Source organism: Petaurus breviceps, unplaced genomic scaffold, assembly GCF_028583685.1.
Source record: "Petaurus breviceps papuanus isolate PSGF00001 unplaced genomic scaffold, PetGlider_PUasm1.0 174, whole genome shotgun sequence".
Lineage (NCBI taxonomy): Eukaryota > Metazoa > Chordata > Mammalia > Diprotodontia > Petauridae > Petaurus > Petaurus breviceps.
The window spans coordinates 75,667,439-75,694,528 of NW_027185761.1; the positions used below are offsets into that span (position 1 = coordinate 75,667,439).

At 50.5% G+C, this 27,090-nt stretch overlaps 1 protein-coding gene across 1 annotated transcript in view; it reads left to right on the top strand.

Moving 5' to 3' along the window:
- MINDY4 (MINDY lysine 48 deubiquitinase 4) overlaps positions 1-27,090 on the top strand; it is a 135,371-nt gene that overhangs the window by 94,106 nt on the left and 14,175 nt on the right. The window contains exons 15-17 of the mRNA XM_069084589.1: positions 984-1,051; positions 8,019-8,082; positions 12,794-12,955. Of these exons, the coding sequence (XP_068940690.1) occupies positions 984-1,051; positions 8,019-8,082; positions 12,794-12,955 (294 nt within the window). The remainder of the gene's footprint in view (positions 1-983; positions 1,052-8,018; positions 8,083-12,793; positions 12,956-27,090) is intronic.

A 27,090-nucleotide genomic window follows, 5' to 3' on the forward strand; every position in this document is an offset into this window, starting at 1 on the left:
GGAGGAGATGGCTGATGGGCAGACTCAGCCCTGCTGACCAAGCTCTGCCCCCTTTTCTGGTGCCCAGGAAATATTTGGCTTCTTCCCAAGATCCTAATACGTTTTTGTTTTTCCTTCAGTCGAATTGTATTTTTATTGGAAGAATTTCAGCCGTCTCAGCAAGGCCCTGACAGACTTCATTTTCAAGAGCTCCGAGCCTGGGGTCTTTGCCTAAATAAGCAGCCTCAGTGTGGGGTTCTCCCTCCCCTTCCCCCATGGCCAGGACGGTTCCTGGCAGCCCTGCAGAACTGGAGGGACAGATCTCCTCTTGATCTCCCTCTCAAGGGCTGGCCCAGACTTCTCCTGTGGAAGAAGGGCTCTTTCTTCCCCTTGCGGTCTTAGGCATGTTCTGAGCTGATTTTGGCAGCACCTGAACCTTTGGGCAGAAGGAGTCTGAGAGCGTTGATGCTCCCCACAGACTGTGGGTCTGGGCAGCTTAGATGTTGAGAATAGCAGTTTGGGGACATTTTATTTGTTTTAGACAAAAGTGTAGGATCCACAGAATAGGGGAGATTTTCCCGTCCTGCGGACTCTAGGCCGTTCCAGGATGCCGGCAGCATGTTGTGGAGAGAGCCCTCAGCCGGGCATTGGGAGACCAGAAGCCCAATGCTGTCTCTGCTCCTGCCCAGTTCTTTGGCCTGGATTTCCTCCCCTCTCAGCAGACAGGCTTGGATGACATGACATCATCTCTGAGGGCCCTTCCATTTCTAGCAGGAGGTGTGCAAGCGTCCCATCCTGAGTCAACATTGCAGCCCCTTGAGATGTTTGCTCACGTGGCACTCAGGGCTGGGGCCATTTCTCTTTGGGAAGCACCCTTAACCTTGATCCAGAAAGAATTCCTGGATGAAAATCAGTAAGAATTGTGTTATGTACAGTTAATGTCACATACAAATGCCGGGGAAAGCTCCTGTTTGCTCCCTGTGTGTGACTTGTCTCCTGTTCAGTTTCAGGCCGGTCCCTCTGGATGCATCCTTCTCACCCTGTCCGCCATCTTGTCCAGGTCCACTGATCTGTAAGTATCCCATGCTCTTGGGGTTTTCTTGAGTCTGACCCCAAAGATGGGCTGCTGAGCACAAGAGCTGGGTTAGACTCATGGAGAGCATGCTGGTCAGAGTGTGGAGGAGCCTGGGCGGGGCCCTGACCCCCCTCTACCCCCACACTTGCACATGCCTCGTCTTTGGCTCCTTTCTCATTAATGCCTTTAAATCACACATCATTTTTTTGTCACAAGACTTTTCTGGGCGTGTCTTGCTCCCCTTCTAGACTTGGCTCTAGGGGGTATTAGGGCCCTGGCTTTGTCTTAGCTTGAGATCAGTCATCAGTTTGGAGCCTGGTCCCTTGGCTTCAGTGAGTGCCTGGGTGGCCTTCAACAAGTGGCTTCTCTTTGGATATGATAACTGCATGAGCCCTGAGGGCCCTCCTGATCTGGAATCCTATGATCCCTTACCTAGTAGGTGAGAGCTCCAGGCCTGGAGTCGGGAAGACCTGAGTTCAAATCCAGCTTCATACGCTTACTGGCCTTGTGACCCTGGGCAAGTCATTTAACCTCTGCCATCTTCTGTTTCCTCTTTTGTAAAATGATGCTAATCACACCACCTGCCTCCCAGAGTGGCTGATGCCAGGCACACAGTAGGTGCTCCATAAATGCTCCCCGTCTTTCCCAGAATGGTGCTTGGCACCTGGGAAGTGCCGTATCAGTGTTAGTGATCATTTGTGGATGTCGGGTACATTGACCAGGTATGGTCTGTCCATGGCATTTGTGCCCAGGTAGGGGTGGGGAGCTGGGACAATGGGAAGAACCCCATCTCTGAGACCATCAAGCCCAGCCTCTCGTTTCACCAATGAGGAAACCAGTTTTCTGAAGGGAGTGGCCTGCACAGGGCTGGGTCCACTCAGAACTTAGGCCCAGCTTCTCCGACTGCAGATCCGCTCTTGGGACATGGCCTTTGTTGTCTACTAGAGATGCCATGTGGGATTATTATGAATGAATGAAGGAGCTGAGCCAGCTGGGCTCAGCTGGGCCATGCCCTGAGTGACGGCAGCGTCAGAGCTCAGCAAGAGAAGGACACTTGCACCTCCTTCTCTATATGATCATGTACGTGAATGGATCCCTGTTACATCTCCCCTGTATTTCCTCTCCAGCCCCAGCTTTCCTGTTCCTGTTTAAAAAAAAAAAAAGTGTGCTTTTGGCTCCGGCCTGGGATTTCCTTGGTGTGAGGAGCCTTTCTCTGCCAATGTGAGTTGGCCATTTGTAGTCTTAGAGATTCGCCCCTTGGTGACCCAGGTAGAAGGTAGTGGTAGAGGCCGGCTGGAGCCCGGGTGCATCCTCCAGACTCAGAGGCCAAGACTTGGGGCTGAGAAGGGAGGTTTGAGGCTGACAACAAGTTCAGCAGAAATTCCTTAATTAACACCAGCCTTAACCTTTAGCCTTGGCCCTTCCCGTGAGTTATTCCCCATTAGGGAAAGTGTTTAAAGAAAAGAGGAAGGGGGAAGGGGCCTTTAGGGGCTGCCCCAAACAATGGGCACCCCACCCAGGGCCCACTTCCTCTTACTGACACAGCTTCCTCCTCTCTTGGACCCAGCCGGGAACCTCTCAGTCATTCTTCCCTTATAACTTACCTGCTCTCAATGCCCAAAACCACCATCCAGTTAAAAATAAAACTCCTACTGTGTTCAGGCTTCTGGAACAGAGAAATTCACACCCGCTGCTTGTTCTGAGCCCATGGTGACTGGCTGGTGGGGTCAGTGGCATGGTCCTCATTTTATAGATGAAGAAGCAGATTCTGGTGCTCTCCTTTTCTTTACCGGGATCCACAGCATCCAGGTCCCCCTCATTTTCCAGTCTGACACTTCTTCCCAATTGGCTTTCTGGCGTGGGCACATGGGGTGGATTAGACAAAAGGGTACAAACACGAGGCTTTGATAGGCTTAGGAGAAGGAGAAAATGAGGCCTTCTCCCCTGGCCTGACTTGTTCAGAGTTCACTTGTTTGTGTCTTTGCTTGTGATGCTCTTCCCCACATGTGCTAGCTGAAACTTCTTTCAGAGACAGGGCATGTGCCCACACATTCAAACCCCTTCTTTTCCTGGTCCCACCCCCTGCTCAATCTCCAGCTCACCACCTCTGGCGCCTTGGGGCTAAGTATCACAGGCTTGGGCCAGAGCTGGGCCTTGGGACTTCTTGGTTCTAAGGGGCTTCCAGGAGGGCTTGAGGGAGATGGGGCTGGGTATCAGGAAGACCTGGGCCAAAATGGTCTAGCTGAGGGCAGTTTGGAATCTCCTTTCATGGCGGCTCAGTGGGAAGCGCCTCAGGCACATGCTACCCTGGCCACCTTGAGAGGGTCCCTCATCCTCTTCAGGCCTCACTCTACAAGCATACCCTCTGAGGGCTCCTCACATTGTGATGGGTACAATCTGAAATGACAGAGAAAAAAAAGTTTGAACTTCCCAGTATAGTGATGTACCGAGCACTGCATGCCATTTGCTGAACAAACCAGGACCAGGCCTTCTCAGCTTGGTGCTAGACCCCAAACACGGGCGCGTGGATTTATGTGCCTCAAACGTAAATCATTAACAGGAGAGAAACCAGGAGATGAGATCAGGTCTTCTGATTTCTAGGAGAAATTGGAGGAAAAATCAGGGACTTTGCAAGTTGGAAAGGGAAAAGCAGGCAGGTGCAACTCCCTGAAACCAGAAAAAGAGGTGTCCTCCTCCCCTGCCCCCAAATGTCTGTGCTCACAGGAGCAGGAAAACAGTAACTGATGGACCAGGAGGGGGCCAGTTTTCAGGTAAGACACATCGGTTCCTTGATATGTACAATTCTGAGAAAACTCACATTGCTCCTTGGATCTGACTGGGTTCTGGTCAGCATCACCGGCATCCTTGGTTAAGGGTCTCTGAGCAGCCAGCAGAGGGGGTCCAGCCTTCCAGCCACACTGGGAGAGGTGCAAACAGCACAATAAGGTCTTCTCACAAGACAGAATTTGGACCACACTCATAGCTGAATAGAAAGGAAACCGAGCCCCAGGATGGAGTCAGTAGGATGCCTTCAGTTCCCATAACACTCTAGATCGAAGAATCTCGGCGTGAAGAGGTTGATAGGGCCTGCCCTGAGGCAGAAGGACTGATTTGGAGGCCCCGTTCTCCTGTATGTGACGTCTTCCCCCCCCCCCCCCCCCCCACTGGCTCTCTCCTGACAGTTTGGAAAGCCCCTTGCAGGCTGGGCCTGGTGTTAAGGCCCATCCTTGTTCCTTCCCTGCCTAGGCTTACTCCCTGGTAGGAACCCTAGACAAGTAAGTGAGCTGGTAGGCCAGCCCAGCGGGCATGGCTTGTGGTGCCCCGAGTGGCCCCAGTGCCTCCTTCCTTCTCCCTGTGGTGCTTCATCTCAGCAGTGATGCCTGGGCATTCCCTGGCCCTCACTCCACCTGCCTAATAAGCAGACACCCTTTAGGATCTGTCCCAAGCTGCTGCTCTAGATGCTAGCCCTGCAAGAAGGACAGACAAAGGCCCTTCCCTGGTAGCTTAGGGCCCAGATGCTCCCCTCAGAGAGGTAGATGTTTTCTGTAGTCTCATAGGGCCTGAGTGCAGGCTGTCCTTCATTCAGCCCTGTCCTGGCTGCCTCTCAGCTGGAGCCTTTTGGCCAAGACTTCTCGGGGGGCCTGTGGCACTGCCCACCAGCACACACACATTAACTCACCACCAGACCTTTGCTCTCAGCTCCTGTTTCTTTCACCAAAAGTGCATTTCATTGACTCAAGAGCTTGACTCAGGGGAGAAAAGGCAGTCCCTTCGTGGGAGAATGAAAGGGTGGAAATAGGAAGAAGGGTTGTCTGTGGTTTGCATTAGGGGAGTCTGAGCAGGGCATGTGGGGCAGTCGGGAGGGGGGAGAGGTGAGATCTGATTGGATGGTGGTGAGGTCTGCCTGCATGTACAAAGGGGACTAGCTAGACTTGGGGGCCCCCCACATACAGTCACAGAGTGAGAAGGTCCTCCCTCAGCTGACTGATCCTATCTCCGTCTAACCTACCCCTGCATGGAAACTTTGATCAGTACCCCCATCAAAGAGTGGCTAGCTCCAGTGTGGAGCCTTCCAAGGAGGGGAGCCTACTGCCTCTCTGAACAACCCCTTCCACCCCTGGATGGCTCCGTGGTCAAGAACATTTTCCTGACCTAAATCAAGTCTGCCTCTTCTTTGCTCCTGAGTCTGCATTCTGGGCCCAACAGAACAAGTCCTATCTCTTCATGTTCCGATGAGTTTTTGGGGGGTGGTTGGATCACATCCAGTGTCTTGAGGCCAAGGAAAAGGCTCGTTCCTCCCTCTTCACTGGGGCTCCTGTGTCGTGCCCATGGGCCTGGAAGGCTGGGCCTGGCCCTTCAGCACCACCTCAGGCTCCCAAGGACAATCCCAAAACTAGCCTACATCCAAAGCACTGGCTGCTCCATTCATACTCTTCTCTCCTCACCGACTGTTCCGTTTCTTCTCTGTCCCAGCCGAGGGAAAAGCCAGGCAAAGGTCTTGCATTCTGAATGGACGAAAGACAGCCCTGTGACCCCCAGACTCCCAGGTGCTGCCTCTTCAATGTCAGCTTGGGGTCTTTCTTCTCTGTGAAATGGGCTGGGATGTTGGTGAGAGGCAAGATCCAGGCTCCTGCAGGCATAGATGGGAGGAAGCTCAGGGGCCCTCTGAGGCTGGCCGCCGGAGCAGGGCATGCCCGCTGATTGGCTGGCTGGGCCCACTTCTGCTGAACTTGTGCCATTGTGGTGCCCATCAGTCTCTGAACTGCAGCCCCAGGGGCTCCCAGACCCCGCTTTCTGGCAGCACATCGGCCACACGTGGGGAGCACACACAGTCTGTCACTGACTGAGCTTTCTCTGACTGTTTCTGCTCTGCTGCAGGACTCTTCGATGAATCTGAGAAGGCCTTGAATGCAGGGGAGGGGGAGATGTGAGGTAGGGCTTGTCTTTTGTTGTTTACAATCTGAATTCACTCCACTCTTGTACTGGAAGAGAAGTCCAGGGCCCACCATTGTGTGACCCCAGTCTGTACTTCAGATCTCAGCTGTAGAATGGGGTAAGAATATCAGCCCATGGGGCAGCCAGGTGGCGCAGTGAATAAGAGCACCGGCTCCAGTGTCGGGATGACCTGGGATCAAATCCGGGCTCAGACACTTAGCACCACACCCAGAAATAACTGGCCGTGTAACCTTGAGCAAGTTACTTAACCCCTATTGCCTGAAAAAAAAAAAAGAAGAATATCAGCCCTTCCTGCCTTCCATGACTACTCATGGAGAGAATGTGTTGAGGTGAGAGAGAAAATGCAAGGAATTATTACTGAAGACTGACTGCTATGGAAATGCAGGGCGTTTTGAATGAAGCCAGTGCCCATAGACCCTGTAGACCGTGGTGTTGGCCTGATCTCCCTTTGACCCCAGGGGTTGGTAGAGGAGCCCCCCAAGCCCCCCAGTGCATCCTTCTCACATGACACTGGGGCTTTGAGAGAGCACTGGTTAGCTCCCCGTCTCAAGGGGGCCAAGGAGAAGGGAGCACCACACAAGGTGTGAGTCACTGACTGACTCCTTGCAGTTAGGAGCCTGGTGGTCCATCGGTGTGTGCTTGGAGCCGTGCCCCTCAAACAGGGTTGGGCGATGGGCCAGCCAGTCGTATGCTGCCTTTGTTTGCCCTCCTTGCTGATAGCGTAATGAGAAGCACAGATGTTTCTCTCTTTGGAGACAGGAGACCCGCTGCTCAATTCCCATAGCTTTAGCACCTGACAATGTCATTCCCATTTCCTGCCATTGTCCTTTTTTGTTTGCCCCTCTGTGTGGAGCTGACGCAGACTTTATAGTCAGTGGATTATCTTCAGGCCATGGGATGATGGAGATGGCGCTCTCAACACTCCCAGTGTGGCTCAGATCCAGAGATGGTTATCAGGAAGCCGTGAGGTTGTTGTCTTCTCTTTAGAAGAAGCTAGACTGCCATGAATTCTCCTTTGGCTCTTAGTCCCATTGGCCTGCCCCCTCCCAGTCCTGCACTGCCCCCCACGGGTGGGGAACCCCAGGCCCCTCCAACACCTAGCCCCTTCTGGAATGTCCATCTGGGGGTCTGCCCAGAAATAGCTCCCACACCAGAGTGCTTTTCTTCAAGGCTTATGATATGTGTGTTCCCCAGATGGAGAAAAGTAAGAGGGAGAACTTGGGGTGGTGTGTGTATGTTTCCTGACTTAGCATTCATACCAGTACAGGGTTTGAAGCCCTGCAGGGTGGAGTTCTTTAGGATAGTCCTAGGTAGGAAATTGAAATGTAGACCAGGCCTTGTTTCCATTCTCTTCCTCTTGTTTAAACTCTGGCTCCCAGGGCCTCTACCCTTGAACCTATGGCCTTTACCTTGATCTCCATCCACCCCATCTCCCTTCCCTCTCCAAAGGGCAGTGTCTTAAAGGATGCTGTAAAGTAAAAAAAAAAAAATGGTTTTATTCTGTGTGTGCATGCATGTGCATGCTCTTACCCAGTTAGGCCAAGTAGGGGAGGTGCAGAACCCTAAGAAAGCCCACCGCACCCCCTCTCTCTGGAACTCTTCTGCCATGGTGTCACTGGGAAAAGGAGTCCTTTTTTGGAAGTAAAATGAGTCGTGACTGATTTGTGAAGGGTTTGATCTTACCCTTTCTTCCTTGACAGCCAGGTGAGACCAGGGCACTTGGGGGATGGCCTGGTTGGACAGGGTAATGAGGACTCCCGAGATGCCACATGAGATCCATCCTGTGTGCTTTAAGAGAGAATACTTCCTCCATAGGGGACGCTGGGCTGGTTCAGCCGTGCCACTTGATGGGGGAGAGGCTGAATAACTTAGCTGATGCTGCCCAGGAGCCAGCGTCTTCTGACTCTAGACCTGGTGCCCTGATGCCCAGGGTAAAGTTGGAACAGAGCTGTCTGACTGAGTGGATCGGGCACGTCCTCCAGTCATGCCTCTTCCTTGTGTGTTTCAGAGTGCGCAAAGACTTTGACATGCCCACCAGCTGCCTGATTGGAGCCCACGGATACTGCACCCAGGTACCATGGCAGCGAGCTTGGAAGAGGTGGGAGAGAGAGAGGGAGAGCCTGGGGCTGCTGTTTTGTTTTGTATTCTTTGTCTCTGGGGGCCCCATTCATTTATTTGTTCCACGAGAACCTGGCACTGGCCTGACTACAGGGAACAGAATCATCAGGGTTAGTCTGACTCCGTTTGGCTCACAGACATTCTCTGAGGCATGTGGTACAGGGGCTCTTGTCCCCCATTACAGATGGGGAAACTGAGGCTAAGAGCTTGGGTGACGCCCAGGGTGTATCAGCAATGCCATATTCACAATGCCTATGGAGATTACAAATATGCTGATATAATTATCCATTACAAAATACGTCATGCTTGCCATATGGGGAAATAAACTAGAAAATTTATTAAGATACCAAAAGACTGAGTCCCAAAACCAGAAAGTGAAAGCCATCAGAGTAGTTATGATATTGGCACAGGTAGATAAAGTAGAAAGCACCCACATTTTCAAGCCTTTAAAACAGAACAGGCTACCTCAGGCAAAGGTCCTCCTCTCCCCACGCACAGCAACCACCCAGCGTCCTGGAAGCACGCTCCCAGCAGCTCTGGCCCCTGGCAGTCCTCAGCAGGAGACCTTAGCAGAAAGTCCTTAGCGGTCCTAACTCAAAAAGGGCTTCGCGCTGCCGCTGCCTCTGCTGCTGCTGCCGCCGCTGTCGCCACCACCACCAGCCACCACAGGAATGCTAGCTTGGCTTCCGCTTTCTCTGGCTTTCGCTTTCGCTTGCTCCGCCCCTTCCTGCTACGTCAGCACGTCCAATGGGGCATGGAAGATCTTTAAATCCCATAACCCTTACACAGGGTGACTCAGCACATGAGGTTTCCACGCTCCTGTGTTCCAGGCCACCATTCCTAAGCACCTGCTTTTTTCCTAGCAAACCAGGGAGACGGCACATGAGAACATGCCAGTCTCAGTGGATGATCCCCGTCTCCAGACTGAGCATCTTTCCTGGGCATCTCTCATGACTGGATGCTCCATCCTCCCCTCCGCCTCCATGCTTTACTTGGTCTGTCTTCTGCCAGAAGCCTTGCCTAGTCCTCATTTATCTTTGTGTCCTCCGCTTGAGGCTACATGACCCCATCATATCCTGACCGATCTTGTGTGTGCATGGGGCCTCCCATTAGACTGGTCTCCTTGAGGGCAGAGACTTGCATTGGTCTTTCTTTCTGTCCTTGCTGCTTAGTGCCCTGCCTGGCACAGAGGAGCCCACTAATAGTTGCTTATTTTCTTGACTTGAACCAAGACCCAGGGAGAGGAATTGGCCCAGATAGAACCCATGGCAGGCGTGGGGATTGAAGGCAGGTCCCATGACTCTGAGGTCATGGTTCTTCCCTCTCTGGCTGTGTCTGTAGAAGTCATGAGCCATGCTGGGGCCCAGTCTATAGGCTGGAGGAAATGCCCCACAGTGTGCGTGGTTTTGGTGGTCAGCTGGTGCCCTTGCTGGAGCACACCCCTCCCCATTCTCCAGGTGCCTGTTGTATGGAGGAACAGCCCTGTAAGGGGACAGACAGGTGATTTAGATGCCCCCTCTGACCATTCATCTCCTCATCTGCGAAATGGAGGAATGTCAGTCACACTGACAGGAGCCTGAGGGTGGCTTCTCGCAGCAGCTCCGGCTCTGAGTTGTGGGCCCGGAGGCAGCTTCTCTCCAGTGAGCATGTGCCCTTGGAAGGGAGTCCCTCAGCACAAGGGGACTTTGGCCCCTAGGGTCACTCTTGGTCACCTCAAGGGCCCCTCTGAGCATTTCATGTCGCTCTTCTTAGATTGACTCCGTTCCAGGATCATGAAGAAGGAAGACTGGTAGATATAGAAACATGAAGGCAGTGAGAGGCCTTGTCCCAGTGCCTCATTCTGGGAAGGCTTCTGGCTAGACTGTCCAGAGAGTGGACCTTCAGCCCCTCCCCTGTGTCCTTTAGCCTTGTAGAATATGGCAGTGGCTAATGCCCCCAGAGCACCATAGCTTCCCTCAGCATTTCCTCCAAAGTCCTTCCTGGCTTCCTCTGCACATACACAATGCAGGACATCCACATCTCCCACCAATAAAATTGAGGGTCCTTTTTGCTATCACTGGGTCAGGGGTTGTCAGTAGGGATAAAAGTGATTGACTGGTTGCTGCTTTTCTCAGCATTGTCAGGGCAGAGGAAGGGAGGGAGACTCAGTAAACTCTGTTACTTGATGTGTTCTGGTGATGTGAGGCAGATGAAGTGCTAGGCTTGGAGTTGGGGAGAGCCAGGTTCAGATCCTCCCTGTGAAACAAGAGTCCCACTTAGCCTCTGTGGGATTTATCTGCCGAAATCAACAGAAGGGGGTTCAGTGTTGGCCAAAAGTAATGCCAGGACCCTGGGAATAGCAACATCAGGCCTAGCTCTTGAGCGGGAAAGGGCCCCCTCATTTTACTGAGGAGGAAACTGAGGCCTAAGGACTTGTCCAGGGTCCCAGTAGGAAGCCTCCAAGGTGGGCTTAGGACCCTGGCTCTCTGACTAGAACCAGGGCCTTTTTCACTGTACCTTTCTGGTCCTGGATCCTTCCCTTTTGGTACATTTACACAGTCCAATAAAGAAGAGAGACTTTTATGGCCCCTCCCCGTCCCGGCTCAAGAACGGAGTCCACAAGGTCCCCAAGAAGGGGGCGCTACCTAGGCTGATGGAGAAGTAAGCACTGGAGGACAGTCTCTGATGGATTCAGAAACTGGTTGAATGGCTGCTGAGTGTGGGCATGGCAGGAGATGCCCAGGTGAGTCACTCAGGGATCTCTGTCTGTCTGGGCTTGACCCACAGAGGCATAAATGGCAGGCTGTCAGATCACCAATGACATAACAGCTAACATCCTGGATGACCGAGTCAGGGTCCAAAAAGTGTTTCATGAGGCGGAAATTTGGGCCAAATTGATGAGGAATTGAATTCATTAGAGATCAGTGAAACGTCTTATGTTTCAGGTTTAAAAAAAAAAGTAGAAATATGGCTAGAAAGGTTTGTCTGAGAGAAAAAAACAAGCTGGGGGTTTAAGTGGACTGCAAGCTTAATATGTGATAGGACGGACCTCAAAAGTTTGTCTGGGGCAGTGCTGAGAAGGATCGTGCTTCCAGGGCGGAGAATAGTCTGGACATCCTCTTCCCCTGGTTGGACTTCATCTGGACACTTGTGTTCAGCCCTGGGCACGGATGCTTAAAAAGGATAGTGAAAAGCTGGCCAGTGTCCAGAGGAGAGCTATCAGGGTAGGAAGGCTTTGGTCCCTGGTCGTAGAAAGAGATGTTGGCCATGCAAATCTTGGAAAAGAGGAAAGCGCATAGTGAAGATTCCTTTCCTGTATGGGTCGGACTCCCTGTCTACTGAAGCACCTTTCACCTCTCACATTCTGTGATTCCCCAATGTGCCGACCCCTTCCAAGGCTCCCGCTTACTAGCAGAATGAAGCAGAAGCTTCTTATTCTGAACCTGGCATTCAAGACAAAGACAGTCCAGAATCTGGCCCCCCTTCTACCTCTTCGGCCTCACCTTTCGCTCTACCTCTACAGGACTACCACCCAATCCCCCTTGACTTTCTTACCTCCAGACCTTTGCTCATGCCCTTCTTCCACCTGATCTTAAAGGCCCGAATCAAATGCCGCTTTGTGGATGAAGGCTTCCCTGATGCCACTTCTGCCAGACGGGATCCCTCCTCCTAAACTCCAGACCTTTGTCTGGGTCTCTCTTAGGGCACTTGAGGCATTCTTCTTTGTCTTACAGGTGTTTATAGCTAGCCTTTCCAAGCCTCCATTCCTTTATCTGTAAAGTGGGGACATTGACATTTGCATTATCCTTATAGTGTTATAAGAAAAGTGCTTTTCAAGACACCAGATGTTTAATGCATGTGACTTGTTGTTAGGTTTCTTAAGAGTCGCTTCATGCCCATCAATTGAGGAACGGCTAAACAAGCCGTGGAATATGGTTGTGGTGGAATACTAGTGTGCTGTAGGCTGTGTGTTTTCAGAAAAAATTGGTAAGACTCAGGTGAAGTGATGCAGAGTGGAGGGAGAAGGCGCACGCAGCAGCAGCACTGTGTGATGATCGGGGGTGACCAGTAGGGTTCCAGAGGCCCCACAAGGAGAGGAAGCACGTTCCCCACCTCCAGACGGGGGCTGAGGGAAGCAGACTTCCTGTATTTTTCTTGCCTTTTTTTTGGCAGCATGGCTAATGTGGAAATGTTTTGGATGATTTCACATGTGTAGTTGACATTGCTCACCTTCTTAACGAGGAAGGGAAGGAGTTTGGAATTCAAAGTATTAAAAATGACTCAAAAATTTTTCACATGTAATTGGGAAATATTTAATGAAATAAATGAAAATATATTTTTAAAAATTCACCTGCCAGAGACATAGTTGAGGGCAAGGCCAGTGGTTTTGTGTCTAACGTGAGGGTCATAGATGGAGAATTGGGAGAAGCCTCAGTGGTGAGCAGGTCCAGTAGAGACAGTCACTGAGTCCAGTGTCGAATGATTTGCCTACAATAGCAGGCCCTCAGAAAAGATTAGATCAAACAGTAGCTTATAAGGAAAGTGGTCGGAATTTTGTTTCCTGAGTTGGGGAAAAAATTCTCTCTTCCTTTTTTCCTTTTCCCTTATCTCCTCTGCCCTTCTGTCCTGCTTTTCTTTTGTGTGTGGTATATAGAATTCACAAACTTCCTTTTCTCTTGTCAACAGGAACTTGTCAACCTGCTTCTGACTGGCAAAGCTGTGTCCAATGTTTTCAATGATATGGTGGAGCTGGATTCGGGAAATGGGAACATCACCCTCCTCAAAGGAATCACATCTCGCAGTGATGTTGGACTCCTATCTCTGTTTGAGCACTATGACGTTTGTCAGGTGGGTAGGACCCCAGACCCCACACCACCACCCCCCTGCAGGTAGCACCTCCTGGGGCAGGGCAAGGTGGGACAAGAGGGAGGGAAATAGTGTCAGGATGACCATGGCCGTTATTGCTTTCTGCTTCTAGAACAAGGAGGCCACCCTGCCTGCAGAATCTGAGCCAGGAAGGCCAAGGGGAATTTATACCATTTCTCACGTGGTCCTCTTGGTCACATGTGGTAAAATAACCCCGCATGTGAGTGGTCCTGAGGGAGCCTATTGTAGGGACATGGTATGTGACCCAGGGTTGATTCAGGGTGTCCTTGAGTGTGCCAGGGAAAGGGGAGGCCCCCGTGTAGCCTGGCTTACGCTGTTTGCCTTCTGCCTTGACAGAGTAAGGATTTCAAGTATGATAGATGTGGTCTTTTGTGATCTTTATGGTGAGTGCATTAAGGTTTGCGAAGCGTGTCACGCAGATTATCTCATTTGAAAAAGAGAAGCTCTAAGCCCAGGTGAACTTCGGCTGACCCTTCATCTAAATGAGCTGCCTGTCACCCTCTAAATGAGGAGCTAAATTGCCCTGTGGCCGCCAGGCCCTTTTCCAGACGGCTCCAGGGACAGCATCTGCTGCAAGAATGGCATCCCCCCTTCTGACTTAGTTCCCCACTCCCTGACACAACCAAGCCTAAGTTTTCATTATCTTTGGGGAGGAAAGCAAAGATAACAACTATTTCACAGAAATATTTTTATCCAGGGAGAGCAGAGGAATGCTTTCACACAGCCCTTGATAACCACCCAGAAGTTTACAACTGTGAACTAGCTGAGGCAGGAAGGCATTTGGCCTTAATTCCATTTTCACATGTGGAAGCCCTTGCTTACGGTGTCAGGGTTACAGCCCGAGTGGTACCTCCAATGAGAACCTCTGCTTTGGCCTCACATGGACGCTGGACCCTAAGGGGGCGGGGGGTGGGGGGGCAGTCTCAGCCCCTCGGCCCTCGGCAGGCTTTCTATCTCTTTCTGTACCCACCCAAAGCAAGGCTGGGGAAATCTTTAAAACAGATCTTGTAAATGACCCCTGTTGAGGGTCTCTCCACAATGTGGGTAGCAGAGTCCCTACCAGAAAGTGTGTTTCAGGTATGGGAGGACAGCAGTGCGCAGAATGGGAGAGATGCCCAAGCCTTCCTTAGTCACTACAGAAAGACCCAACGTCTTCTTTCACACTCCAGCACCAGAGTCAGAGACCCCTGTCGGATAGTCACCTCAGTCACACGGCCTGAGCAACTCGCAAGGCTCACAGCCGGGTAACCTGAGCCCAGCTTCCCTTAGTCCTTCTCTGGTCACTCGAGGCCTGCATCTGGAACCCTTGGCCCAGCTGTAGCTGCCGAGGCCAGAAATGCCCATTTCGCAGGATCTGTGCCCAAGGAGGGGAGCAGAAGGCAGCTGGGTCCCAGGATGTCATGTGTCCCAGCTGCCACTTCTGCTGGGAGGGTGGTGAGAATACCCTCTCCTCCCCCTGCCCCTAAACCCTCATTTTGTTGGAAGTGCAAGGGAGAGAATTCCCTGGAAGAGCCCCCCCCACCCCCAGCAGGGATTTGTGTGTATGAGAGGGGGTGGCTGGAACAGGAAAGAAATCCTCTGACCTGACTGTATTTGCCCTTGCTTTCCTAAGAGTCTGTATGTACTTTTGGTATGTAGAGCATATAGTAGAACAATATAGATATCTTCTTCTATCCAGCTAGTATGCAGACACTATTAGCATTCAGACTATTGGTATATAGTAGAGTAGTATGTGCATTATTCTGTCCTAGTCATACCAATGTACTGTGAGTGTCAGTTCTCTGGGGCGTTCACTGGTTCTTCAGTTCCTCAGACTATGATATTTTCATTTACTTTACTACAGTTAGTGATTGTTCTCTTGGCAGTTTTATCAGTCTTCTCATGTTTCTCTGAATTCCTCAAATCCCTATTTCTTACCACACAACAATATTCCACTGCACTCATAGACCATTGGTATTTTTAGCTAACCCTCAATCACTGGGGCCTCACATAAAAGGGATACTAAGAATGTCTTGGTGTGTATATCTCTTGGCCCTTTGCTTCTGTCTCTACCTTCCTTGGGGCATATACCCAGTAGTGGGATTGTTGGGTCAAAGACATCACAGTCACTTTGCTTGCATAGTTCCAAACTGATGCTCGGAATGGCGGACTCTCTGAAACATGCGCTAGCATCAGAGGGCCCTAGGTGGAGAGCTGAGCAGGACCTTGGATGTCATCTGGTCCAGCCCTTTGTAAAGATGAGGAAACTGAGGTCACACGGCCAGTAAGAGCGGAGACGGCTTTGTCCCAGCCCCTCCACTGGTGCTGTTTTTCTGGTCAGCGTGCCAGTTTTTATGGTGTAAAGTCAAAAAGCAGATCTCTGAATTTGCATTTCTCTTATGATTAATGAATTGTAGGATATTATACGGTCATCCATAATTTCAGATTCTACTTTTGAAACTTTGTGTTCTTTGCCCCCTTATCTCTTAGGGCATGGCCCTTGGTGTTGTATATTGATGCCAATTCCTTGTAAATTTTACAAATCAGATTTTTATCAGTGATATTTCCTGAAAGTTGTTCCAGCTACATTGATTTTGTCCATCCAGAAGCTTTTTAATTTCATGTAGTTAAAATTGTCTTTCGAAAAACCTTTCATGATCCTCTCTGTCCCTTTTTAAGATTTCTGCTCCTAGCCATACTTTTGAAAAGTACCTGGTCTTCCTCAGTCGGGTTTGTTTTTGAGGCTGTGACCCTTTCAGGACTCTCATCTATTTTGACCTTCTTGTGGCATATGATATAACATAGTTGTCTACATCTGATTTCTGCCAAAATGCTTTCTCATTTTGTTCTTTTCCAAAAGAGGGTCCTTCCCCTGTGATTCATGTTTCAGGGTTTACCAAACACTGCACTGCTATTTCCAATTGGTTCTGTTTCTTGCTTATTTAATCAGTTTTACTGATCGACTTTTTGTTTTTAAAAAATGTTGAGTAGTTTTTATGACTGCTTGCTGATTTGTAGCAGAGGCTAAAATCTGGTGACGCTGTATCCCCTTCATTCATACTTTTTCTCATTGTTTTCCATAAGGTACTAGGTCTTCTGTTCTCCAGAATGAATTTTGTTATCATATGAAAAAGTATTGATGACTTGCTTAGTACGGCACAAATGGGTAAATTAATTTAGCTGATACAGTTCTGATGAACGGAACTGAAGAAGGCTATAAAACAGCAGGCTCCACCACAAATGGATGTTAGATAATCGTTCCCTTTCTCCCTGAGGACATTGTCTCATACTTCCAGGGGAAAAAATCAAGGCCATTAACAGGAGTTCGCTCTTCTCTCCTCTTCTTATCTCACATCACTAAAATCTCTCCTCTGCTTTCTTCTCCTTCAGCCCTTTCTTTCCTGAAGAGGCAGCCCTTCTCCTTGCTAGGGCACCCCAGTCATTATGTCCTCCAGAGCCCATCTCCTCCCATCTCTGCCAGTAAACTCTTCTGTCCCACTCCTGTTTTCCTCCAGCCCCTCCCCGTCTCCTGGCTCCTTCCCTGCAGCCGACAAAAATGCCCCATCTCCTCTCTTCACTTGACCTGATCGTCAGCCCCCAACTAAGTCTGCTTACATCTTTTTCCTTTTAGTGGCTAAACTCCTTGAGAAAGTCATCTATGTGTCTGCATTCCCTCTCCTCTCAGCTCCTTCTAAACCTTGTCATTCCCAGAGGTTTGTGAATTGCAGATCTCATGGTCTTTTCTTACACCTCAGCCTCCTCGGCCTCCCAGCAGCCTTCAACATCGCTGACCACCCTCTTCTCTTCTCTAGGTTTCGGTGACACTTGTCTCTCCTGGCTCTCCTCCTCCCCTCTGATGTATGTTCTCAGTTCTCTGTGCTGCATGTCATGTCCCAGACTGTGCCTGCTCGCCACGGTGTGCTTCCTCTACAGTTTTTTGGCATTTGGATTCATTTGGAGGCCTCGAGGGCCGCAGCTTCCCCACCCCGACTGCGGTTGATTGAGCAGGGTAGTCACATGGCCTGATCAATGTTTGATGATGATTTCAGCAGCCATGTGTAGGATGGACTGAAGTGATCTAGGCTAAAGGTGGTGAAGGCATAAATGAAGTGGGTCGCTATGTGAGTAGAGTAAAGGAGGTGTATGGGAGAGCCATCATGAAGGTAAAAAGATTTGGCAGCTGATCAGATATATGGGGAGAATGTAGAGTCCACATTAATGTCAAAATCACGAACCAGGGAGACTGGGAGGATGTTGGTGCCTGTTTAGGAGAAAAGATAATGAGTTCCATGTTAGGAACGTCGAGCAATCTCCGGGACATACAATTTGAAATATGCATTAGGCATTTGGTTAGATGAGAGTGAACCTTGGGGAGGGGACCAGGATGGAGGTCTATGTGTTTGCAGATTAGGGAGTCATGTGCATACATAGAGAGGGTGATGGAACTCCTGGGAGTTGAGGAGTCACAGAGAGAAAGTGTAGGGGGAGACGAGAAGAGACCTCCAGACAGAATCGTGGGGAACACCAGCAGTCTGAGAGGAAGGGAGCCGTGTCCCTAAAACCTGGTTGGGGGGGGAGAGTATCCAGGACGAGGGCTCAGCAGCCCACAAATCTGGCAACTAAGAGATCACTGGTAACTTTCAAGAGGACTGTGCACTTGAGTGTTGACCTCTCAGGACCGAATGAGGGGAGAAGCAGAGGCACTGAGTGTGGGCAGGCGTTTCCTCAGTTTGGCTGAGAGAAGGAGAAGATGGAGACATAGCTTGTGGGCTTGGCAGGACCAGGGAAGGCGTAGAGAGGGGAATAAAGAGGTGAGGGCTGAAGACCATGTTCATACAGTCTTCCCCTCTTCCAGGGTTCTCTTTGACTGTGGAGCTCCCTAGCATGTTCCCAGGCCCCCAGGCTCACAGCCTCAGTGTGGGTCAGCCCTTGTCATCGATTGCACGTTTGCAACACCCCGTGTTTCGGTCGCCTCTCTTCTGGCTCAGGCCCCCGTCCCTCAGACTTCTCCTGGCAGCTGCCTCAGAGTGATTCCCATGAGCCCCAGTCCGACCCTATCCCCCTGCCCGGCTCCCCAGGGCTCTCCCCAGAACGCCAGGCTCCAGCTCCACTGGCCTTGTGGCTGTCTCTTGTGCATGGTTGCGCTCGGTTCCCGACTTTTATGTGGCTGTCCTCCTGGCTTGGGATTGTCTGCCTCCTCCACCTCCATCTCCTGCCTTCTCTTGCTTCCTCTCGAACTCAGTCCAAACACCGCCTTCCCAGCCTGTCCCCCAGTAGTGCCTTCCCACTGTCCTTCCCTTAAACATACAGTGGGCTGTGTTGTCTTCCTCATTAGAAGAGTCGCTACATGAAGACGGGACTCCTGCCCCTTCCGTCATTGTTTTACATTCCCAGTGCTTAGCACAGCGTTTACTGAATGTGAGACCCCCTCCCCTCCCCTCCCTTCCCCTCTCCCTGCCCACTCAGGAGCTCCTGGTCTAAACCATTGAGAGTCGATGCCCATCGGTGAGACAGTATGAGGCGGCCGTGTCTGAGGAGTACCACGGACAGGATGTTTCCCGGCATCTTCCAGCTAAAACCAGGCCTTATTGCCCCAAGGGAACGACAAATCAGTTCCCATTTGGTTTGCTCCTTACCTTCTTCCCAAACACAGCGAGGTTGGCTTGTTTTCAGTTATGGTCGGGCTGATGGGCCCTTCTGACCAGGGGCACCTTCTGGTGAATCTGGGAATCTCCTCAGGAGAAGGTAAAGAATGGGGCTGTATTAGACTTCCTTCTTCATTGGGTTGGGATCAGTGAGCAGACATTTCCTGGAATTGTCTCTGTGCAGGACAGACCTCTGCCTTCCCAAAGCTTCTAGGCTACTGGATGAGAAAAGGTGCCTCCAGAAATGGGAGCAGGCCAGGAGGCCGCCATCCCGGAGAAGCGTTGGCTGGGCAGGGGAGCCTCAGAATGGCTGTGGTCCTGACAAGCTGGGCCAGGGAAGGAGCAGCTGGTAGGAGACCTGGAGAGTCCTGACCTAGCCCAAAGATTAGGGAGAGCTCGGCCTTTTCCCTCGGAGAGGGGAGCCCCGTTAGAGGTTTCTCCAAAGGGCACTGATGATAATGCAAGGGATACCTTAGGAAAATGGAGAGAAGGCAGTGAATGGGTCAGGTAGCTGGGCTCTGAGATGATGGGGGGCTGAGTGAGGGCAGGGAGGCCCCGGGGACCAAACCTGCCTCGCATGGGCTGTCTGTCCCTCATGGACATGCAGGTATGTCCCTGGCACCTGGCTCTCAGGGTGGCTGGGAGGCATGAAATCCCATGTAGATGGAGAGTCCTCTTAGGAGACTTCAAAGAACTATGGGAATTCAGTTTAACTAGTTTGACCAGTCAAATTAAAAGCGTTTATTAAGCACCTGCTCTTTGGCAGGCACTGGGATGTCCTCTTAAATTCTGCTGAGGAATAGCCACTGGATTCAATTTGGAAGGCATTTAGTAAGTGCCTACTGTGTACCAGGCCCCATGCCCAGCCCTTGAGAAGCAGAGACAAAAGCCAAAGCTATGTCTGCTCTCAGCAGGACAGTTTCACTACAGGCTGGCTACCTGAGGCCTCCTCTACTCAGGCCCCTCTTTCGCTCCAGTCACCGGCACTGCCCTTGGTGCAATTCTTCAGTCTAATTCCCCCACTGAGGCATTTCCGCATGTGGATTAAGGAAGTATGGAAGTTATTTTGCCATCAGCCAGAAGAGCTTGGGTTTTTGTTTTTTATTCAGTGCCCATCATTTAAAATGGCCAACAGGGTTTTCTTCAGGCTTCCTAAAGAATCTGTCCCTGGGAAGAAACAAAGCCGACATTTCAGGGTAGAGGAAGATGCTTCCAAAAATCTGCTTGTGTGATTCCTGGAAATTCTTCAGGAATTCTTCATTAATACTGTTGCCTTTGTGGGATGGCATCTAGGACAATTACCTTCAGACTAGAGTCCCATTTTCTTGTTGCAGAAATGCCCCAGGGTGCTTTGAGGGTCCTGGCCTTGGCCTTGGCAGGGCTGAGAGCATCCAGTCCTCTCTCTTACCCTGCCAGCCTACCCCCCCACCGTTCTAAGGGGGCGTTGCAAGGTATGACCTCGAAGGCCCTTTCCCCTGCTGGAGTCGAGCAGGTTAGCCAGCCCGCAGAGGGCTTCTCCCAGCCAGCTGGCCAGCTGCTACACAGAGGTAGTGACTGGAAGGACGTCTCTGGGGACAGCTGGGCTTCCAGTCACTTCATGTATCTTCTGATTCAGGGAATCCTGACCCAGAGTCAGTTCCCCAGGCACGGAGGGTGGGATACTGGGAAGCCCGGAGAACGCGTCCCTTGGTGAGCTGACTACAGAAGCAGGACTTGCCCCGACCTCAGAGCCTCACCTCTTTGTGATTTTGCCATTGGATCTTCATTCCTTGAGGTGAAGGAATCATCCTGCCAGAACTCAAAGCCACTAACACCTCAGTGTGGCTCAGTTTACCCAGGTTTTCCCAACTAAAGATGGATTTCCTGGAGCATAGAGAAAGTGAAGAGTCTGAAGCATAATCTGTGCCCAAAGAGGGCAGGCTAGGGTGGGATGAGGGCCATGGCATTGGGGGAAGGGAGTCCTTTAAGTCTGTGCTCCTTGTTGATCAGAAAGCCTTTCTTAACCACTTAGTATGTGCCAGGCACAGTGGGAGGCATGGGTACCAAACCAAAAGTGAGTCAGGCCCTGCCCTCAAGGTGCTTCCATCTGGGGAGACCTAGGCAGCAGCCGTTGGGGGCCCCCCACGACAGGGAGTGGCTCCAGTTGGGGGAGGTGAAGAAAGAGGAAAGGCCGAAGCAAAGGGAGATGAGGGATGGCATGTGGCCTGGGAAGGAGGCCAGGAAGGCTGCAGCCGAGGGAGTCGGCCACTGGAGCTGGAGAGAGAGAGAGAAACACGATCAGACCTAGGCTTTATGAGAAGCTGTCGTGCCTAGGAAGGCAGGGGGATCGGGGGGGGGGGGTCTCTGTGAGTGGAGGAAGCACATCCAGGGGACGTGAAAGGGGAGTGAGAAGGAATGTGTGTGGTGAACCAGGGATGCTGTTGACAGAGAAATGGCAAAACCCCTCCAGGGTCTCTGCCAGAAAAAACCCAAACAGGGTCAGCGAGAGCCAGACTGAAACAATAACAAAAATACTTATCAGGGATTGCCTGCTTTGGGATTCCTGGCCGGACCCTTGTGGCCACTGCTCTTTATTTTTTCTAACCTTCTTGTTCTCTTTTCCCTGTAATATCGTTGGAAGCCCTTGGTGAGGAGACACCCCCTGCCATTGAAGCGAGGGACCCTGAGAGGAGAAGGGAGCTGGCCAGGGCTCCCTCAGCCTGCTGCTCTCCAGGGCCCTGTGTCAGCCCTAGAGAATCTCCAGCTGGCACCTGGTGTTCACAGTGGTTGGAAGGAGGGAGGAAGTGAGCGAAGCATGGTGCCAGTGACTGAGACGTGAGTGGGCAGCCTCGGCTCAGTCCCGCGAAGACGCCGATGCCTTCCTCTTCCGTCTCATGGAGGGGGGACCAGAAGCCCCTAGCGAACCTGGAAGGATGAGCCAGTGGCACCAGGTGCCAGAGCCCAATGTCGCTGCCTGGGAGAGAGGCAGGGGAGGCTGATGGGGTCGCTGGCTTTGGAGGCCTCCCACACCTTGTGGGCAGGAAACAGCCGGAGATGGAGTGAGCCGCAGCCAGCGTGTGCCCGCTCCCGAGGCAGCGGCAACCCACAAGGGCAGCAGTGCCGAGGCGTGAGGCTGGCCTGGATGGCCCTGGGGACTGCGAGGGGCAGCGTTGGCCGGAAGCATGAGGTGTCCTGAAGTCTCAGACGAGGGAAGCCACACTCGCCAAGGCCAGGTGACACGAGAAGCTTCCCCCCCCCCCCCACGACGCTCCTTCTCCAGCCTGGCCTTGCCAAGAACAGGTCTGCCCTTGAGGCAGTGCCTCTGCCTGGCTGGCGGTCTGGACGGCAACCATTTTGTGGAAAAGAACAGAAAGCAAAAGCACCTGCCCACACCCGAGGGCCCGGCATTGCTCATCCTCTGCAGGTGGTGCCCAGGAGCTGGCCCGCTTGGAGAGGGGGCACGAGAGCCTGTGCCCCGGAGCCAGACCGAATGTGTGCAGGCAGCCTGAAAGCCCCCTGGCAAGTCTGGAGAAAGGTCTGCTGCACCTTTGTATCTGCCATGTTCCTTCTTCTAGGATCCCATCTCCTAGAAGGACTTCACCCTGTGGGTGGCGGGGTGGAGAGTGAATGGGACTGGGGCCGAGGTTCAGCTCCCAGCTCAGGTGTGTGACCCACGTGCCCGTGGCCTGGTGCGAGGCGAGGCGCTGCCCTGGGCCCTTGCCCCCCATCCCAGAGCTCAAAGGGCCCCATCTCATATTCACAGCATTTCCTTTTTTATGTTTGTGTGGCCAGAATAGATGTTTAATACATGCTTGTCAAAAATAGCCTCGTAACTACATCTATAGCCATACAGGTATTGACACAGCCTTATATCTACGTGCTGTGGGGCAGGTGCTGTGTTAGGGTCAGGGGATCACAGTGTTTGTTAAACCTGTGATTTCATCAGTGGAAGTTGGGTCTCCATGAGGAAGCACAGCCTGTGGACCGCAGTGCTCCTGAGTGCGAGCCCAAACCAGATTAAAATCTAATTCTAAAAATGCAATGAAACACAGGTACCCTGACACTTGAGAACGCAGGCGCTGGCTGAGGGCCTAGCTGTGCCGCGATCACACAGCCCCTGTGCATGGCATGCGCGGCCTCCTCTCCCTGCCCTCCCTGGCTTCCCTCAGCCTCTTCCTGCTCTGACTTTCCTCCTTCAGCACCTTCAGAGCCGTGCTTTGTCATCCCGGCTGCACTCTGCCAGAGATCATCCCCATCACCCGTCTCATCTGCTCCTCTTCTGCCCACAAGCTGAAGCTTGCAGGAAGTCACAGCTATGCTGACTGAGCCGTGGCACGTCCATTGGTGTGACTCACTGTAGCGAGCTGGCCTTTTGTGCTTCCCTGATGCGGTCCCTGGCTCCCTGCAAGATCTGCTTCAGAACCCTGAGCATCAGCCCCCACTCTCTGCTCGCTGTCCTTAGGCGCTGATGCAAAGGCAGCCCTTCTCCTTACCGAGGCCAGCCCCTTACCTGGACACGTGCTCCCCTCCCTTCCTGTCTTCTTCTGCAGATCACATGCGCAGTGTCCAGCACTTAGCATGATCCAGAGACAGGAATAAGAAATGACCAGGCCATGTGGGTAGTTCAAGGAAGAATGATGAACTCCGTGTATTGATTCTTAGGACAAGGTTTTTATAGACCAATGAGACAAAGGAAGGGGATTCAAGTGTTCATATCATTATCTTAGTCTGTCATATCTGGGATAAGGCCTTTTGTTCTCTAGGTGCCAGAAAGTCTTAGGAAAAGTCAGTTAACTCCTTTCATGTGCAGTCACATTACAAAGGATACTCTCAGAGAGCAGGCTTCGAGGCCTGAAGCCAAAGCTGCATCATCAAGGATGTCTGCGTAGGAACTGACCACCTACGAATTCAAATATTTTGGTTTTGAACAACTGAAGTCTTGGGGCAGAGCCTGTTGGTCTCAGAACTCAAACAACATCCTTAAAAGTGTAACCCATATCAAAAGAACACCAGAGCTAACTTGATGAAAAGTCGCTTCCCAAAGAGGTCTTGGATATTTGGGTCCACTGATATCAAGGTAATTATCTGAAGTCCTGGCTCAGGCCTCTTTGGCTCCCAACACCTCGGGAACACCCTCTATCCAATCCTGAGTCTCTCTCACTGGCTCCTTCCTTGCTGCCTTCACACATAACCAAGTCTCTCCGTCCTTAAAAGCCTCCACTGGATCCCCTCAGACGGTCCTCTTCCTCCTCCTCCCTTTCTTAGCCAGACTTCTTTGAAAAGCTGTCAGTCCTCACCACTTTGACCTCTCGATCCTTGGTTCTTGGCAGTTCGTTGATGCCAATGTTCAATGCTGTCTGAATGGTCAGATATGGTGGTCTTTTTTCAGTTCTCAGCCCCCCTACTGCATTTGGCACTTAGTAACTTCCCTGGCCTTCATGGCTCTGCCTTCTCCTGGCCTCTTACTCACCTGACTGTTGACTGCTCCTTGTCCTTTGCTGGTTTCTCACACCCATTTCCTCCAAACTGTGGGCATTCTCTAGGATTCTCTCCTGGGTCCTCTTCTCTTCTCTCACACTTTCTCTCTCAGTGACGCCATCAGTTTCCATGTCATCCTCTAGGCTGATCACATTGAGATCTCTCTTTCCAGCCCTGGTCTCTCCACATTACCAGTTAGCTCCTGGACATGTCACAGGTGCCCTGGATTGTCTCCAAGTCAGCATGTCCAAAGTGGAAGTCATCATCCTTTCCCTAAACCCCCCTCTCTTCCAAATGTCCTTTTAGTTGGAGGCACCGCTGTCCTGGTCTTTTACCACTCAGCCGCATGCTTTCCTCCTTATCATCCCTCACCCAGAAATCCAGTCACCTGCCAGATTTCACCGTTTCTACCTTGACAGTGCCTCAGCCTGACCCTCTTCCTCACACAGCTGCCACCTTAGTTCAGATGCCCATCAACTCCCTCATACATTATTGCAGCAGCTTTTTCCTTGGCCTCCCTGCTTTGGTCCCTGCCCAGCCCATTCTGCACTCTGCTCCTTAATTGCAGACCTGACCAGGGAGCCTCCCCACCTTCCCTCACCCACCTCCTGAGGTTTCCCCCAGCAGCTGCTCGGATCCCTTCTGAGGCCCTGCACAGCCTAGCCCCAGCATCCCTTTCCAGTCTCATTGGCTGTAACTTCCTCTCACCTTCCTCCTCAGGGATGGAGTGACACTGGCCCCTCTGCTCTTCACACACAGCCTGCCCTCTCTCACCTCTGCGTCTTTCTCCTCTTTTTTCCATCTTTTCTACAAGACTTCCTGCAGACTACCTGGTATCATAGGTGAGTGTTGGTTTTTTTGTTCAGGCATTTTCAGTAATGCCTCATTCTTTGTGGCCCCACTTGGGGTTTTCTTGGAAGAGGTACTGGACTGGTTTGCCATTTCCTTCTCCAGCTTATTTTGCAGATGACGAAACTGAGGCAAGTAGGGTTATGTGACTTGCCCAGGGTCACACAGCTAGTCAGCATCTGTGTATTTCTTTCATATTTATTCTTTTTTTTTGCTTTATCAAATGCTTTATTAACTTCTAGTCTACATCATTCATTTCCACAAGATTTTGAGTTACAGATTTTCTCCTCATTTTTCCCCTACCCACCATCCCAAAATAGTGATCCCACTGGATATCCTCTCCTCCAGTCTGCTCTCTCCCATATCTTCCCCCATCCCCCCTCTGATTTTCCAGTAGGGCATGGTGGATCTCTATGCCCCAGTGCCTGTATATCTTATTTCCCAGTTACATGTAAAATAATAGTAATAATAATGATATATCTATGTATATTTTAAACATTTGAAATTAAAGCTTTGAATTCCAGATTCATTCCCTTCCTCCCTCGTCACCCACTCTCACTGGGAAGATAAGCAGTTCAGTATAGGTTGTACATATGTGGCTAATGCAAAACAATAACATAGTAGATATATTGTAAAAGACTGAATATATTTCAGTCTTTTACAATATATCTACTATGTTATTGTATTCTCATATACTATGTATTCAATGAGAATAAGGTTGACCCATACCCTTTTGCCTTCCTGTTCTTCCCCTCCATTGTAACCATTTTCCCTTGCCTCTTCTGTATGAGATAATTTACCCCATTCTGTCTCTCCCCATCTCCTCTCATTATATTCCTCTCTCACCTCTTAATTTCACCTTTTAAGTATCATCCCTTCCTATTAAATTGATCCTGTGCCCTCTGTCTATGTATACCTGTAAACATATATACACACACTCATACATGTATTCATATGCCCGTATAGACATATATGTAAGTATACATATATGTGTGTGCGTGTGTATATATATATATTTCTATTCCCTTCAACTATTCTCATACTGAGAAAAGTTTCATAAGTTACAATTATCATTTTTCCATGTAGGCATGTAAATAGTTCAACTTTGATAAATTCCTTATGATTTCTTTTCCCTGTTTATCTTCTCATGCTTCTCTTGCTTCTTGTATCTGAATGTCAAATTTTCTATTCAACTCTGGTTTTTTCATCAAGAATGCTTGAAAGTCCTCTATTCCACTGAATGACCATATTTTCCCCTGGAACATGATACTCAGTTTTGCTGGGTAGGTGATTCTTGGTTTTAATCTCAGCTCCTTTGACCTCCAGAATATCATATTCCAAGCCCTTCGATTCCTCAGTGTAGAAGCTGCCAGATCCTGTGTTATCCTGATTGTGTTTCCACAATATTTAAATTGTTTCTTCCTGGCTGCTTGTAATATTTTCTCCTTGATCTGGGAATTCCAGAACCTGGCTATAATATTCCTAGGAATTTTCTTTTGGGGATCTTTTTTAGGAGGTGATCAGTGGATTCTCTCAACCTCTGTTTTGCCCTCTGGTTCTAAAACATCAGGGCAATTTTCCTTGAAAATTTCTTTTTTTTTAATTTTTAATTTTTTTTTCATTTTTCAAATGCTTTGTTAACTTCTGATTAATTCTGATGAATAAATCATTTCCGCAAGATTTTGAGTTACAAATTTTCTCCCCATTTTACCCCTACCCACCGTCCCAAAATAGCAGACCCACAGGATATCCCCTCCTCCAATTTGCCTCTCTCCCATATCTTCTCCCATATCCCCTTTGACTTTTCCAGTAGGGCATGGTGGATCTCTATGCCCCAGTGCCTATATATCTTAGTTCCCAATTACATGTAAAATAGTATTAATAATAGTATATATATTTTTTAACATTTGATTTTAAAACTTTGAATTCCAGATTCATTCCCTTCCTCCCTTGTCACCCACCCTTACTGGGAAGAAGACAATTAAGTATAAGTTGTACATGTGTAGCTAATGCAAAACATTGCCATAGTAGATATATTGTAAATGACTGACTATATTTCCCTCCCTCCTATCCCACCTCCCACTTGTTCTATTCTCTGCTTTGACCCTGTCCCTTTTCCAAAGTGGGTGCTTCCAAGTTCCCTCCCCCCAGCCTGCCCTCCCTTCC